A 16,749-nucleotide genomic window follows, 5' to 3' on the forward strand; every position below is an offset into this window, starting at 1 on the left:
ACATACATAAAAGTGATCATTATGTCACTTATGTGCAGGAAAACACCATGGTATAAGATAAAAATCCCTTAATTTTATGACGCCTATGATAAATCCGCATTCAGCGACATAACATGCTAGCAGGCGCCTCAGGGTGCCCAATTCTACCTTTTTTTGCCGTAATTTGCAGCATCCGCAAAGCGCCCGAATTTACCATCATAGCCGCATATCGTGACTTTGTGGAAGAGGGGGGGGGGTAGCTTAAGGAGGGGGATTTAGGTTTAGGTGCCACTGGGAGGGCCTAGGTTTAGGCACCACCAGGAAAGGTCTTAGAGTTAGGCACCACCAGGGGGGGGGCTTAGGGTTAGGCACCATGGGGGGAAGTTTCTAAGGGTTGGTCACTAACAGGGGTGGTTCTTAGGGTTAGGCACCACCGGGGGGGTCTTAGGGTTAGGCACCACCATGGAAGGGTTCTGTGTGAGAGTAGGGTTAGGTGTAGCCAATGTAAAATATCGGTAAATATTACCAATATTTTCTATCAAGATTCACTAGTACAATATTGCAATCCTTAGCAATATTTTGCTAGCGGTAATCCCAGCGCCTTTTTTTCTTCCAGGTGCCCTTATTTCATGTAAACTACTTTGGGCCTCCTTATGCACTCTATACATAACAATTGGTGTGTTGGAGAGGTGCAAACATTGGTGGGGAATGGTTTGTTAATGATGACCACTATTTAAAGGACATATAAAGGTGAAATTACCAGTATTACCAGCACATCACCTATGAAGAGCTAATGCAGAAGTTGTTAGAGGGCCTTTGATGAGCCCCTCTGGTTTAAGGGCCCTGATGCGTTGCAACATCTGCATCCCCTGCTTGACTTCACCTCAAACATTCAAGCTAGGAACACACTAGGCAATGCAGAAATCCATCCATTACGTCTTTTTCATGCGTTTTTTGATGTGTTTTTGGTGCATTTGCATTTTTTTTATTATTTTCCCTTCATTAATGGAGTAAAATACAGTATCATATTTGAATTGAAAAAAAAAAATACAACACCAATTCATATAAAAACGCATTCTTCTACGTCTCCATTGAGATACGCTATGTGCCTTTAACCAGCATTTTTGAAAATTATGCAGCAAGTTGTGCATTTTCAAAAATGCACACTGTAAAATGCACATATGAGTTTTTACAAGCGGCCAATAGATTTTCATTAGTGGCAAAAACACTAGGGTGTTCTGCAAGGCTAGCTTTTCTGCCTAGTGTGTTCCTAGCCTCAAGCATTTTGTCATCATCATTATTATTATTTTGTATTTATATAGCGCTGACATCTCCAGTAGTATTGTACAGAATACAAAACAAACAGTAGTGGGAAGCATACATACATAAGTAGTTCAATAGTGCAATAAGAACATCTAGCAGCACAAATTACATACATAGTTCATGTGTGGTTTGAAACATAAGCAATACTGGTGCATGTTCATTTAATAAAGTACTCTGAGTTTACAATCTAGAGCAGTGCTGTCCAACTGGTGGCCCGCGGGCCGCATCCGGCCCGCCAGGCCACCTGCTGCGGCCCGCTCGTGTCCCTGGGATGCAGGCATGGCTTGTGCTATCGGCGCCATGCCTGCTCCCTCGTATTGTGGCCTCCTGTGTCCCCGCTGGCCTCTCCTATGTCCCCCCGCTGCCGCTGCCTCACAGATCAGACCTCACAGATCGCGGCGACTGAGGTAAACAGAGGGCGCATGGTACCCGCACGGAGTACGTCACATGCGGAAGTGAATCATTAGTCACTTCCGCATGTGACGTTCTGCCGCGCGGGTGTCATGCGCGCGCTCTGCTTGCTTCAGTCGCCGCGATCTGTGAGGTCTGATCTGTGAGGCAGCAGCGGCATCGTCAGCGGGGACACCGGAGAGGCCAGCGGGGACACCGGAGAGGCCAGCGGGGACACCGAGGTAACGGGCTCGTTACTGGTGGGGGCACCTGTCACTAGCTGGGGGGGGCTCCTGACACTATCTAACTGGGGGGGGGGCACCTGTCACTATCTAACTGGGGGGGGCACCTGTCACTATCTAACTGGGGGGGCTCCTGTCACTATCTAACTGGGGTGGCACCTGTCACTATCTAACTGGGGGGGCACCTGTCACTATCTAACTGGGGGGGCACCTGTCACTATCTAGCTGGGGGGGGGCACCTGTCACTATCTAAGTGGGGGGCACCTGTCACTATCTAGCTGGGGGGGGGCACCTGTCACTATCTAAGTGGGGGGCACCTGTCACTATCTAAGTGGGGGGCACCTGTCACTATCTAAGTGGGGGGCACCTGTCACTATCTAGCTGGGGGGGTGCTCCTGTCACTATCTAGCCTGGGGGGGTGCTCCTGTCACTATCTAGCCTGGGGGGGGCTCCTGTCACTATCTAGCTGGGGGGACACCTGTCACTACCTCAACTGGGGGGACACCTGTCACCTGGCATTTCAGCCCACACATCATCCCCAATCCGGCCCAAAACACAATTGCCAGGCACAGCAGCCAGTAGAGGAGAATTTAGAAGCCAGGTGAGAGGTGTCTACCATATTAAAGGGGCATTCTGCTTATTTATGTGAAATGCTGTCTATTTATGTGCCTCATGACTGCTGAATTTGTCGTGTTGGGGGCCTCATGATTGCTGAATTTGTATTGTTGGGGGCCTCATGATTTGTTGGGGGCATCACGATTGCTGAATTTGTCTTGTTGGGGGCCTCTAGATTGCTGAATGTGTCTTGTTGGGGGACTCATGATTGCTAAATTTGTCTTGTTGGGGGCATCATGATTGCTGAATTTGTCTTGTTGGGGGCCTCATGATTTGTTGGGGGCCTCATGATTGCTGAATTTGTCTTGTTGGGGGTCACATGATTGCGAACTGTGAGACTATGGAAAAGCTGAATCTTCATCATGAGACAATAGCATTAAACCTACTTTTTTAGCTTTTTAAAACGGAAAATAAAACTGGGAGGTTCTAAAAAAAACCCCACATTTTTCAGGAGTAGGATGGATGAAATTGTTTATCTTCACAGTTTATTTTCAACTTGGATTTTCCATAATGTTCATGTATGAGTTAAAACGTTTGTATGTAGTTTAAATTGCTGTTGCCACTTTGCGATAAGTGACTTTTGGGTTGCAGTTTGGACACTCGGCCTCCAAAAGGTTCACCACCACTGTCCTAATCTAATGTCCCACATTGCTAAGTTCATGTAAATTTGTCTCCACCCGTGGCCACACCTGCATTCTGGTCCATGGCCACACCCATTTTTCGGCAATGGACCCCTCATGTTTTCTGGCGCGCGTAACTTCACCATTATTTTAAATTGCATTTTGTGAAAAGTGCTGCCAATCTAATTATCCTTTAATTGCATTTTTTTCCGGGGGGGGGGGGGGGGGGGGCTCTAGCAAGAACCTTCGGCCCTCCACCATGGGGTCTGAAAAAAAAATGGCCCTCCATGCCCATGAAGTTGGACAGCACTGATCTAGAGGGCAGTGGTGTGAAGACGCTAGGTGAGGGGGTAAAGGGGCTAGCCTAGCAGATGAGGCAGTGAGCCCCAACATCTGGCTATGTCAAATTATAAGATTGTCAGAAGAGGTTTGTTGACACTCATGAGGACTCCCAGATGTGCGAGTGGGAGGAGGTGACCAAGTTAGAGGAAAGGAGTGTTTCATGGGAAGAGCAAAGGTTCTGTTAAAATATAAACCGTATTTTATTACCAAAACTTTATTTTCTCAGATATGGGTTTTCTTAATCACAAATTACAGATCCTTGTCATAATTGCTGCTCTAAAGACATGTTTATTTTTATCTAACCCACAGCCTGTTGTTAATATTTATTTTTAAAGGTAACAATGAAGATAACAGCAATGTCGCCAGCTGGATTCTGGCAGAGTAGGAGAAATCGATATGACTTGCTTGTGACATCACTTGGCGTCATATGGGTGATACTACATTTTGCCTTATTAGTAAGAATAACTTACTTTTCTAAAATATTTTTACTTTATTTGTTGATATTGTGTAATGCAATACAAAGTAATCTCAAGCCACCAACATGGGCATACGGTAGTATTATTAAAGGGGAGCAGACTTACTTTATGTGTGAAAGTAATGCAATTTTGGAACAACATACCGTATATCCAAACAGTTTGCATTGTCTGATGTGTGCACTACGTTTTATATTAGCCATGTATAAGAATGTCATTGTTATCATTGTTTAATTAATGAAAAAGTGGATTTAAACACAATTTCTTGAACACAATTCAATAAGCATCTTTCCTGAAACACTGCCCTGGCCTACTCGGAGAACTACTGATACATTTACAACACTGGCTAGCAGGGCTAAAATCCCTCCTCTTGCTATTTGAAAACAAACTCTCTTGAAAATCTTTTTGCCCATCTGTTATTCTCTCCTACTCCAGTTAGTGAATTGGAATTTCAAAAGCATTGTTTATAATCAACAATGAGGGCAGGTTAGCTCCAAATATATCACATGCTCTACTCCAGGTGATAAAGACACCTTGAGCGGTGGCTAAGAAAAGAAAACTGAACTTACCTGGGGCTTCCTCCAGCCCCCGTAGCCCGCAAGGTCCCCCGGCATCCTGCTGGCCCCTTCCGCGCTCCTGCTGGTGGCTGTGGTAATGCAGCAACTTTGGGTGAAGTCGTGCTTGTGTGTCCCTGTTAAAGTGAACCGAGCATCATTTTTAACACCCAGGGCAGCTCTATAGTAAGTTAAAAATGCATTCTAAAAATGTGGTTTATTATTAAAAAAAAACTTTCAATTTACCTCATTTTTTTACATCTAAGGGTTAAAATAGCCACTTTGTCCGTCCGCAAAGGACCTGCGGTCGCTGAGCAGGAGATTGTTGAACACAGATAAGAAATCACCTCATTAGACTTAACTGACCACAAACAAACCCCCATTGTACTTCAAACAGAAAATATCAGTTATGCTGGATACACATGGTGCGTTCGTGCACTCGATTTTCCCGTTGATTCCCGTCGATTCCCGTCGATTCGTTTATTTCTAACATGTCCGATTTGGATTTCGATGGATCGTTAGGTCGATTCGCATGCAAAGTATGCCGAATCGACCTAACGATCCATCGAAATCCAAATCGGACATGTTGGAAATAAACGAATCGACGGGAATCGACGGGAAAATCGAGTGCACGAACGCACCGTGTGTATCCAGCATTACAGTTGAAGAATTTCACACCTAGCCTGGACAATGCTACTTGTAAAACAGCAGGGGTTGAGCTTCTGAACAATGGCAGCCCTTGCAGCTATTTGAAGTCAGGAGCTGCTTAGTTCACTTTAAGTCCTGTGCGAATGCATGGTTCAGTCTTTAGAGAACCGTGCAGGACTCTTGACAATTTTTTTTTTTACACTGTAGCCGAACTCATTTGTGGTGGGAGGGCAACACAAAACACTTATGAGTTTGTTATGCAGCTGGCTGTGGCTTCTGTAACGCAGCTTGCCACACTGCAATGCATCACCAATGCATTGTTCACAGTGTGACTGGTGCATTGTGGTGCAACGGAGTGCGGCATGGTAACGTATTGCATGAAGTGCGTTACTGCAAAACATGCACATTAACAGTAACAGTGAAGCATGCTTTTCATTGACTGTATACTTCACTGTATGCAATGCTAGGTGCAGGAAATGTGCAGCAACTCTGTCCTGATGCGTTACATGGTATTTCTGCTGCCACAGGGAATGCAAAAGTCACTGTGAACGTGGCCGAAGACATTTTGTCAACCCAACGTGTACATAATGTATATGATATATTTTGTCTTCACAGAATGAATACACATACATGATGGGTGCCTGCATAATAGTCTTTAGATTTTTCTCTATATGTGGAAAACATGTAAGTACAATAGCAATTTCAAAACTGGTTATAAACCTACGTGTACTGATCAATGTGTGAATGGGATCCATTACTGGTACATTTTTTAATGTTGCGGTACAAATGACAAACATGTCATATGTTTATATGAACATATTGTGAAATACTGTACTTGAATCTTTTCATATACTCATATACTGGGCTATAATATTTATAGTCCTGCCTTGTCATTGTTTTGTCATTGTGTGGTGAGGTATTTTCTAAGTCTTAGGGCCCATTTCCACTAGCCAGGGTAGTTGCGGTTTTCATGCATTTTAATGCGGCTCAATAATACCGCTATGGGAATCAGATGCGTGCTGCAGAAAACTGCAGCACGCCATCAATAATTTCCCCCACATCGCTCTGCTTCCGAATAAAAATTTGCATCAATGGAAACTACTCCATTGACTTGTATTGGATGCGGTTTACATGTGGTGCTATGTGATGCGATGATCACATCGCACCATGGCTAGTTGAAACGGCCCTAAAACTTCTGATAAATGGTATCACATTATCCTCCAGCACCTACCAGTGAAATGAAATATCGTTAGTAGAATGTAGCATGGTGAGAAGCCCAGGTCCACTACCAGGCTTTAGTGTTGGCACAGTATCAGCTTCTGCTGGTAAAATGCTGTCTTTGGTCTGCTACTGTAGCCAGAAAATACATCATTAGTTGTAAAGTGTAGAGACAATTGATCGGCACCAGATGCCACCGGCAGTCTCCAGGGGGTTGGTGGATTACTCTCTGTGCCTCTGGAAGAACAAGCAGTCCAACAACAAAGTAGAAGAAGAGATCCGGGCACCAGTAGAGTTGCAAACAGCTTCCACCATTTTTTTTCATCCCCAACAGAAACAGATACATAGAGCAGACAATAGGCCTGACAGAAGTTTTGCAAGCAGCGCTCGTTTCTTTAGAGACGAGGAAGTAATCGCTGCTTGCGAAATGGCTGTCAGGCCTATTTTCTGCTCTATGTATCTGTTTCTGTTGGGGATGAAAGAAATTGGTGGAAGTTTTTTGCAACTTTACTGATGCTCAGATCTTTTCTACTTTGTTGAAATACATCATTAGGTTCCAGCATCAGGAGCTTGAGTCTCGAATCCCCTGGCACTGTGTGCCAGATGTCAGGGCATGAAGTGCCCATCACAATTCCCCTTTTCTGAAGCCACAGTGCCACCACAAATCTGAAGCAGTGCCGGCAATTGTTCTTTGTCTCATTGTTTAAACCTCTTAGATTCAGTAACCCATACAGTAAATCCATCTACATTCACTTTGTGACATTTAGGTTAAGTAATCACTGCCTCTCCAATTATGTGTCACCTTCTCAATCCCTATAAGTGATGTACCCTCCAAATCTGAACTGTGAAACATCTTATGATGAAACAGTGCTGTCCATACTTATTCATACCCCTGAAAAATGTTGACTTAAAGTTACTTTTATTTAACCAGCAAGTAACTTTTTGATGGGAAATGACAGAGGTGTCTCCCAAAAGATAATAAGATAATGTACAAGAGGCATTATTGTGAGAAAAAAAACATTTCTCAGCTTTTATTATGAGCAAAAAGTGTCAAGTCCAAAATTATTCATACCCTTCACAAACTGTCACAGTCTGCGGGAAAATCCAAAGTTCTATACCATTTCAAATAGTCCAAGGTGTTCTAAAGCATCCTAATTACCCTGATTAATTGGGAACAGCTATTATATTTAACTCAACAGGTGAAAAACAGCAGCTCTCTGCAGTTGGGTTGTGGACAGTCATGGCTAAGACATAGTAGCTCAGTGAAGATCTGCGGCTGCGCATTGTGGCTACTCACAAGTCAGGAAAGGGCTACAAGGCCATTTCTAAATGTTTTCAAGTTCCAGCGGCTACAGTGCAAAGTAAAAATACAGGATGTTCCGCACTGTGGAAAATCTCAGAGGACATGGTCAGAAGCCAAAAGTGGCACCTGTGGTGGCCAGGAGACTAGTGAGAGAGGTGAAAAAGAATCCAACGATCACCACCAATGCCTTCCTGGTGACTCAGGGCTCTGCTGGTGGCAATGTCTCAAGGCAGACAATCCAACGGACACTGCACACTGATGGATGCAGACCAAGGAGGACGACACTTCTCCAGATAAGGCCCACAAAAGATTTCTTGGACTTTGCAAATGCTCATCTGGACAAAGAAGATTTCTGGTCTTCTGTGTTATGGTCAGATGAAACAAAAATTGAATTGTTTGATCACAATCATGTTTCCTTCATTTGGCATAGAAAAAAAAAGAAGTCTTCAACCCGAAGAACACCATTCCCACTGTCAAACATGGTGGTGGGAAACTAATGCTTTGGGGGTGGTTTTCAGCCAATGGACTAGGGAACCTAATCACAGTAAACGGCACCATGAAAAAAGATCAATACACAAGGATTCTCAACAACAACATCAGACAGTCTGCAGAGACAGTCAGCATGACAATGACCCAAAACACACAGCAAAAGTAGTGAAAAAATGGTTAGCAGACAACAACATTAACGTTTTGGAGTCCTGACTGAATCCAATTGAGAATCTGTGAAGGGAGCTAAAGATCAGGGTGATGGCAAGAAGACCCTCCAACCTGAAAGATTTAGAGCTCATTACTAAAGATGAATGGGTAAAAATAACCGTGGAGGCATGCAAAAGGCAATTATAGGAAGCATTTGATTGTTGTAATAGCCAATAAAGACTATTCTATTGATTATTGAGAAGGGTATGAATAATTTTGGACTGGACACTTTTTTGCTCAAATGTAAATAAAAGCTGAGAATTTTTTTCCCCACAATAATGCCTCTTGTATATTGTCTTATTATCTTTTGGGAGACAGCTATGTCATTTCCCGTCAAAAAATTACTTGCTTGGTTAAATAAAAGTAACTTTAAGTCAAAATTTGCCAGGGGTATGAATAATTATGGGCACCACTCTGTATAGGCAGTGGGATTACTTTCTCCCCCTCCCTGCTCCCTCTAATATTATTAAAATACTCCGTGGGGGGCGGAGCTTGCCATGGCGGCGTAAAGACGTGTTCTCACAGAGCTCCTCACTCACAGCACCAAAGGACCGAGCTGAGTCCGTTTTCCGTCAGACTTTTTGCCCTTAAACTATGTCCAGAAATACCAGGAAGAGGACCAATAACGCTAAAACTCAGAAGAAGGAGGATCAAGCACAGCCCTCGCTTACAAAATACCTGAATCCTCGTTCCTCTCCTACGCAACCTAAGATGGATCTGCAAGAGGCTCTAAGGGGAAGGATGACGCTACCACCCGCTCCCTCAACGAGATAAGGGACTACTTACATAGTCTCCCGACAAAGAACGATCTCACGGAGCTTGCTGACAAGATCACCTCTACAACTAGAGCGGACATCCAGGAATTGCACGCGGTTGTTCTTGAAAATGGTGAACGGGTCACTACATTAGAAGCTGATATGGCCTCGGTAAAAGCTGACCTCGCTAAACTGAAGGCAGACCACACACAGCAGGCGAAGGTGAATACCGCACTTCGCTCAGGCCTAGAAGATCTCCAAAACCGAAGCAGAAGAAACAACATTAGATTACGTGGCCTACCGGAGTCTATCACAGCGGACCAGCTCACTACCACAGTGACGGCCATATTTAACGGTCTGCTGGGAAACCCAGATGACGACCCTATCAAGCTAGATACAATACATCGTGCACTACGAGCTAAACCTGCGGATGATGAGCCTCCGCGGGATGTGATCTGCAGAGTGCATTATTTCGCCCTGAAAGAGAACATAATGCAGGCGGCCAGACGCAGAATTGAAGTCCAATATGAAGGCAAGCAAATCAGCTTCTTCCAAGACTTAGCCCCGAACACCCTAGCTCAGCGCAGAGCGTTACAGCCACTAATAAAATCACTGCAAGAGGAAGGAGCAAGCTACAAATGGGGCTTTCCATTTCAAATGATAATAACCCACAAGGGCAAATCCTTTACTCTCCGTACGCCAACTGACCTTCCAGAGCTGTTCAAGAGCCTAGACCTCCCTGAAGTTGAAGTGCCGGAATGGAAGCCTGATCAAATTATGCTAGGCCTACCACAAAGGCTGAAGCGCCCTCGTCACTACAGAAATCAACAACAAGCAGAAAAGGAAGATTGAACATCATCATCTACCACAGCTAAGTTGGGCAGTTAGTTTATTACATAACATGGGGGAACCTAGTGTAGGTGGGGTGGCTTGTGGCAGCTTGATCTGAGGAGACCTTATATTGCCAAGTCGTATGTGAATTATATTGGGTAAAAGGAAAATGATGGGACACCCGCGCTTATATCTGCAGATGCGGACTGAGACGGAGGAACTTTCTGCCTGTAAACCCTTCGGGGTAATATTTCTTGATACCCAAGTAGCTTAGCTAGAATGGTTTATCGGGGGGTAACATAGTTCAGGTGGGGTGGCACGGGGAGCCATTAATGGGGAGAGTCAATACATGTGGAGGCGGACCGCTCACATTATCCTACGGAAACCTAACTCCTGTCTCATATGTGTCCGAGCACCAGGTAGACTGTCGCTGAAAGTAGATCTATGGAATCACTGCAATGTTATCTGTATACCATGGTGGGGGCCTTGTGCTTTAAACCCCGCTCTCACCATGCCACGCGGATCTTTATTTGCAAAGAAGCCTTTAATGTACACTTAATGTATATAACATGATCTCTGTATAATTAGGTTGTACTAATTCCATATTCCTTTTTACGAAAATTTTTATTTATGCATCATATTGATGAGCTCTCAGCTAAAAATAGCCTGTGCTCTGGGTGGTTGACTGTGATCTGTATGTGGAGATCACGTGGTAACCATGGCAGCGGGAAAAGGAGGCCTGACGCGCACGCGACTGTATGGCGCTCTAAGTACTCCACGCCTACACAACTCATGCACTATGTTAATGGGCCCCTCCGACCCGCTTTGCTATACACGACCACTAAACCGACCAGTGAGAGACATGCAATTATAATGCTATACACACCACTATATACACAGACCCAGGCAGTTGACGGGCTCTACACATTGGGACAGAGGCAACTGATATTGAACACTGATCACACGGCTTCAGTATAAAGCTAGCAAGGATATTTACGATTAAGCGACAGGCGTCTAACTAATATAGAACATATTCCAATCACTTTAACACAAACTCTCAAGGACTTTAGATATGATGGCGGAATCCGCCCCATAACCCTCACTGGCTACTACGTGCCCCTGCCACTTCATACAAAATCCAATACAGACATATGGCATACCAGTCCTCACACAAAACCACATATACCCTCTCCCAATAAGTAACCTATATCATTACTCCCAGAGGAGTGACAAAAGACTATCCACAACTACCCCCATAAACGGTTCTTTTAAGATTTACGTTATAACCTCCCCACAGCTCCTACGTTGGAACAAACTGCCTATTCTGTTTTATTTTGTTATGTGTTGCTCTTCGAACTGTTATGATACCAAAAGTAACATGAACAATGCCCCCTCGCCTGAATAACTATATAGCATATTAGCAATTTCACTTAATATACGTCCTGACTGGACTAAAGACGTTTTGACGGACGGACTTCGGTTCGAGTCTTTTCTCTCTTTCCTCTTACCATAGATACCTGGAGTGGGGAGCTGGAGAACTTTGGGTCATTGCCCTGACTTCTTCACTCCCACATAGGAAGGTCTATATGGCCAGTGTCCACATACTTATGGAAACATTGAACATTCCTGTTGTTTCACATAAGTTTAAATGTTTTAGTTTTGTTAAAATTGTTGGGTCTATGAGGGTTCAGGGTCCCTACCATGCTCTACTCTTATCTAATGGCTGATATAAAAGTTTTATCGATCAATGTGAAAGGGTTAAACATTCCGGAAAAACGCACTGCTCTCTTACATGACATGTGGAAACAAAGAGCTGATATGGTTTTAATCCAGGAGACACATTTCAAAGGGGCATCCTCGCCTAAACTTACTAACAAGCACTTTCAGTTAGTGTTCCTCAGTAACTCCCAGAACTCTAAAACAAAGGGTGTTGCAATCTTAATAGGCAAACACTTGCAGATCTCCAATATAGAGACTTTCATAGACGACCAGGGCAGATATATACTCCTTAAGGGCTCAATTAATGATCAGAAACACACGTTTGGTTCAGTATATGCCCCAAACATAGAACAGGTTCCCTTCATGATAAGATTTCTCGAAAAACTAGAATTATTTAGAGAAGGAAATGTTGTAATAGGAGGAGATCTTAATGTAGCTTTAAACCCCAACATAGACACCTCTCATGGCAGATCCCCCATCTCCTTTCAAAAACTAAATAGATTACGTAAAGCCTTGCAGGAACAACAACTAGTTGACGCCTGGAGAGCCCTAAACCCAACTGTAAAAGACTTCACCTTTTACTCTAATACTCACGAGATCTATACACGAATAGATTATATACTAGTCTCACACAGTCTCCTCTCTGATGTTAACAAAGCTGAGATAGGTGTGATCTCATATTCAGATCATGCTCCGGTTACTATCCAGATGTACTGCAAATGAAAGAGAGATACACCATTCAACTGGAAACTAAACACCTCGATGTTGTCGGATGAGGAAACTGTGAGGAAGATCGAGACCGAAATAGAGGCCTACTTCCATACAAATGTCAATGGGGAAACTCCCCCTACTGCAATATGGGAAGCTCATAAATGTGTTATCAGAGGGTTTCTGATCCAATTAGGATCTAGACAGAAGCGACCAAGAGAACAAGTCCTTAAAAACCTACTTGATACCATACATACCCTAGATTAAAGACATAAATGATACATGACTAAGCAGGATCTAGAACAGCTGACACAGGCCAGAGACTCTGTTAGGAAAATGATGAGGCCAAAAATGCTGCAAGCAGCCTTTCGGTGCCAAACGGCCTTTTACATGGGAGGCAACAAACCAGGTAAACTATTAGCTAGAGCACTCCGTGTCCAACAACAGAGAAACTATATCCCACAGATTATTGATAATAAAAGCCAGAAACATATTCGCAATGAGTCCATAGCTCGTATCTTCAGGGACTTTTACTCAAAACTCTATAACATATTGGGAGAGTCTGGAACAGTACGGACAGACCAATTCAAAAATAAAATGAGGCAGTACATCGCTGAGGTAGGTATGCCAACCTTAACACAGGAAATGATAGACGCACTAGAGGCAGATATATCTGAAGATGAGATTCTCCAAACAATAGCTCAAATCAAAACAGGTAAAGCCCTGGGACCGGATGGCCTACCTATAGAGTACTATAAGAAATTTAAAAATATATTGACTCCACATCTCTGCAGCACTTTCAACAGATTAGCAGATTCCGAACACTCCGAAAAATTCCCGATTCAAACACTGGAATCACACATCTCAGTTATACACAAACCAGGTAAGGATCCCACGGCCTGTGCTAGCTACAGACCAATCTCCTTATTGAATCTAGACCTTAAAATATTTTCAAAAATTCTAGCTAATAGATTAGCTGAATGGATGGGACACCTTGTACACTGGGACCAAGTGGGGTTTATTCCGGGCAGAGAGGGGAGAGACAACACTATAAAAACGCTTAATGTGGTGCAGTCTGCACGGTCAAGGAAGATCCCCTTAATGCTTCTCTCAACTGATGCGGAAAAGGCCTTGGACCGTGTAGACTGGACATGGATGACGGAGGTTATGCACCATGTGGGAATGGGCAAAAATATGCTACATAGCATTGGGGCCCTCTACTCGCAGCCAACAGCACGCATCAGAGTAAATGGCTATCTCTCGTCCCCCCTTCCCATTAAAAATGGGACACGACAGGGCTGCCCGTTCTCACCATTAGTATTTGCCTTAGCTTTAGAACCTTTCCTTTGTCATGTACGCAAAAATGATAACATTTCCGGGTTGAAGCTAACAGAGCATACCATAAAAATAGCTGCGTATGCTGATGACTTACTATTCTATATCACCAATCCTGTTGTCTCCCTCCCAAACCTGCTTGCCGAATTCCAACGATTTGGAACCTACTCCCTCTTCAAAGTAAACCTAGACAAGTGTGAAGCTCTAAATATCACAATCCCACAAGAGATCCAACAAGCCCTTGCAACTAAATTCCCATTTAGATGGAACAAAGATTATATAACTTATTTAGGTACCAAAATTACAGCTAATATACCTAACATATTCCAAACCAACTTTCCTCCGTTGGTTGATACCTTGCTAGCTGATCTTAAAAAATGGGATAAACCTAATATTTCCTGGTTAGGACGCATTGCTATCATAAAGATGAATATTATGCCTCGCCTCCTTTACCTGTTCCAGACTCTCCCAATTCACATTCCCACGGCTTTTCTCAGACGAACCCAAATGATATTTAACAGGTACATCTGGCGTGGTCGTCCACCCAGAATACACAGACGACTCCTCTACAAGCCCAAGCAAGCTGGAGGATTAGCCATCCCAGAGGTTCAAAATTATTACCATGCAGCTGTTCTGACGAGACTGATTTATTGGCACAGACATTCCTCAACCAAACAATGGGTCACCATCGAGCAACTACTCACTCATTACCCCCTAGTTAACCTGCCCTGGTCGTCTACCCATCCTAAACAGATCTGGTCGGAGTCACATTTGGTGTTTAACACCTTGAGAGTACTGATGAAGGTCCGAAATACTCCTGACATATCACCCTGGCCCACCCCTTTAGCCCCGGCACTGGGCAATCCAGATTTTGAACAAGGCTGTTCATATAACTATCTTTGCTTCTGGAGATCCACTGGCACATGTGAAGCCAAATAATTCTGCCAACAAACTGGATGGCTGACGCTAGCAGATCTCAGAGCTGGATTTTCCTGTGCCCAGCTGGACTGGTGGGGATACACGCAAATCAGACACTTTTTACAAGGCATGGGTATAAACCCTAACACAATCAGAGAGACCACTAAATTTGAAACTTTATGTCTTACCACTGGTATAATGCAAAAAAACCCTGGCAACCCTTTACGCTTTGCTCCAAGATCAATCACTAGACACTGTTACCTTTTTGTCGGCATGGGAGAGGGAGCTTGGAGTAACTTTTTCCAAGGCACAAAAATCTCAAATATGCATCTATGCACATAAAACCTCAACTGCGTCTCGCATTCAGGAAATTAACTACAAAGTGATCTCAAGGTGGTATTTAACATCGTTAAAGCTCTCCCGTATATACCCAAATAGAGACCCTAACTGTTGGAGATGTAACACTACTCCAGGCTCTCTCAGACATATACTATGGGATTGCGCACTTCTAGCTCCCTTCTGGCAAACAATTGAAAACCTAATTAAAGAAATGACCAACAGGGAAACGCCATTCACCCCCCAATTCTACCTATTTAACCTAAATGACTGGAGAATGAAGTCTTACAAAAACTCAGTGGTTAGGCATATATTGAATGCAGCTAAAACTCTGATTGTGAGAAAATGGGGAACCAATAAACTACCTACCCTATCTGACCTAGCTAAGGAGCTGGACCTGACGTATGATCTAGAGAGCACAGTGTATTCTATTCAAGGGAGATCTGAGAAATTTAACAACATCTGGAGAATCTGGCAGATATACAGGTTCTCTGACGAGTTCAAACAAATGCTAGACTCGGAACTTTAAGCGTACTAAAGATGATGACCCATCACATTGATCGAATACTATTACTGCTGTGAGACAGGCAGGTATACTCTCTTAGACTGACCTTCTGGACCCCTAGTTCTAGATGGTTATACTTAATCTAATCTATCGAAAATATCTTGATTTTAGCTAAATGATGGCACCTTGGTATAGATACTCACCTCTTGATAATAATTGCCTTTTACACTTTCTAAGCTATAGATGGCTACCAGTATCTACACAATACTAGGCCTCAATAAGGATTTGCCTCACGGAGCTATCTATCCACTCACAGATATATGAGACAAGACGTTATTCTTATACAGGATCTTCTCAAAAAATTAGCATATTGTGATAAAGTTCATTATTTGCTGTAATGTACTGATAAACATTAGACTTTCATATATTTTAGATTCAAATACACACAACTGAAGTAGTTCACGCCTTTTATTGTTTTAATATTGATGATTTTGGCAAACAGCTCATGAAAACCCAAATTTCCTATCTCAAAAAATTAGCATATTTCATCCGACCAATGAATGAAAAGTGTTTTTAAAACAAAAAAAGTCAACCTCCAAATAATTATGTTCAGTTATGCACTCAATACTTGATCGGGAATCCTTTTGCAGAAATGACTGCTTCAATGCGGCGTGGCATGGAGGCAATCAGCCTGTGGCACTGCTCAGGTGTTATGGAGGCCCAGGATGCTTCGATAGCGGCCTTAAGCTCATCCAGAGTGTTGGGTCTTGCATCTCTCAACCTTCTCTTCACAATATCCCACAGATTCTCTATGGGATTCAGGTCGGGAGAGTTGGCAGGCCAATTGAGCACAGTAATACCATGGTCAGTAAACCATTTACCAGTGGTTTTGGCACTGTGAGCAGATGCCAGGTCGTGCTGAAAAATGAAATCTTCATCTCCATAAAGCTTTTCAGCAGATGGAAGCATGAACCCACTTTTGAAAGAGAAACAGCGGCAGAAGTGCCTGACCTGGGCTACAGAGAAGCAGCACTGGACTGTTGCTCAGTGGTCCAAAGTACTTTTTTTTCGAATGAAAGCAACTTTTGCATGTCATTCGGAAATCAAGGTGCCAGAGTCTGGAGGAAGACTGGGGAGAGGGAAATGCCAAAATGCCTGAAGTCCGGTGTCAAGTACCCACAGTCAGTGATGGTCTGGGGTGCCATGTCAGCTGCTGGTGTTGTTCCACTGTGTTTTATC

The 16,749-nt window shown here is 43.5% G+C and overlaps 1 protein-coding gene across 8 annotated transcripts in view; it reads left to right on the forward strand.

Annotated features, from left to right (window-relative positions):
- The window catches only part of NALCN (sodium leak channel, non-selective), a 640,650-nt gene that overhangs the window by 565,595 nt on the left and 58,306 nt on the right, over window positions 1–16,749 (forward strand). For all 8 annotated transcript variants that reach the window (XM_068267982.1, XM_068267985.1, XM_068267987.1 and 5 more), the window contains 2 exons: window positions 3,847–3,966; window positions 5,802–5,870. In XM_068267982.1, the coding sequence (XP_068124083.1) occupies window positions 3,847–3,966; window positions 5,802–5,870 (189 nt within the window). The remainder of the gene's footprint in view (window positions 1–3,846; window positions 3,967–5,801; window positions 5,871–16,749) is intronic.

The sequence above is a fragment of the Hyperolius riggenbachi genome, chromosome 2, assembly GCF_040937935.1.
Source record: "Hyperolius riggenbachi isolate aHypRig1 chromosome 2, aHypRig1.pri, whole genome shotgun sequence".
NCBI lineage: Eukaryota > Metazoa > Chordata > Amphibia > Anura > Hyperoliidae > Hyperolius > Hyperolius riggenbachi.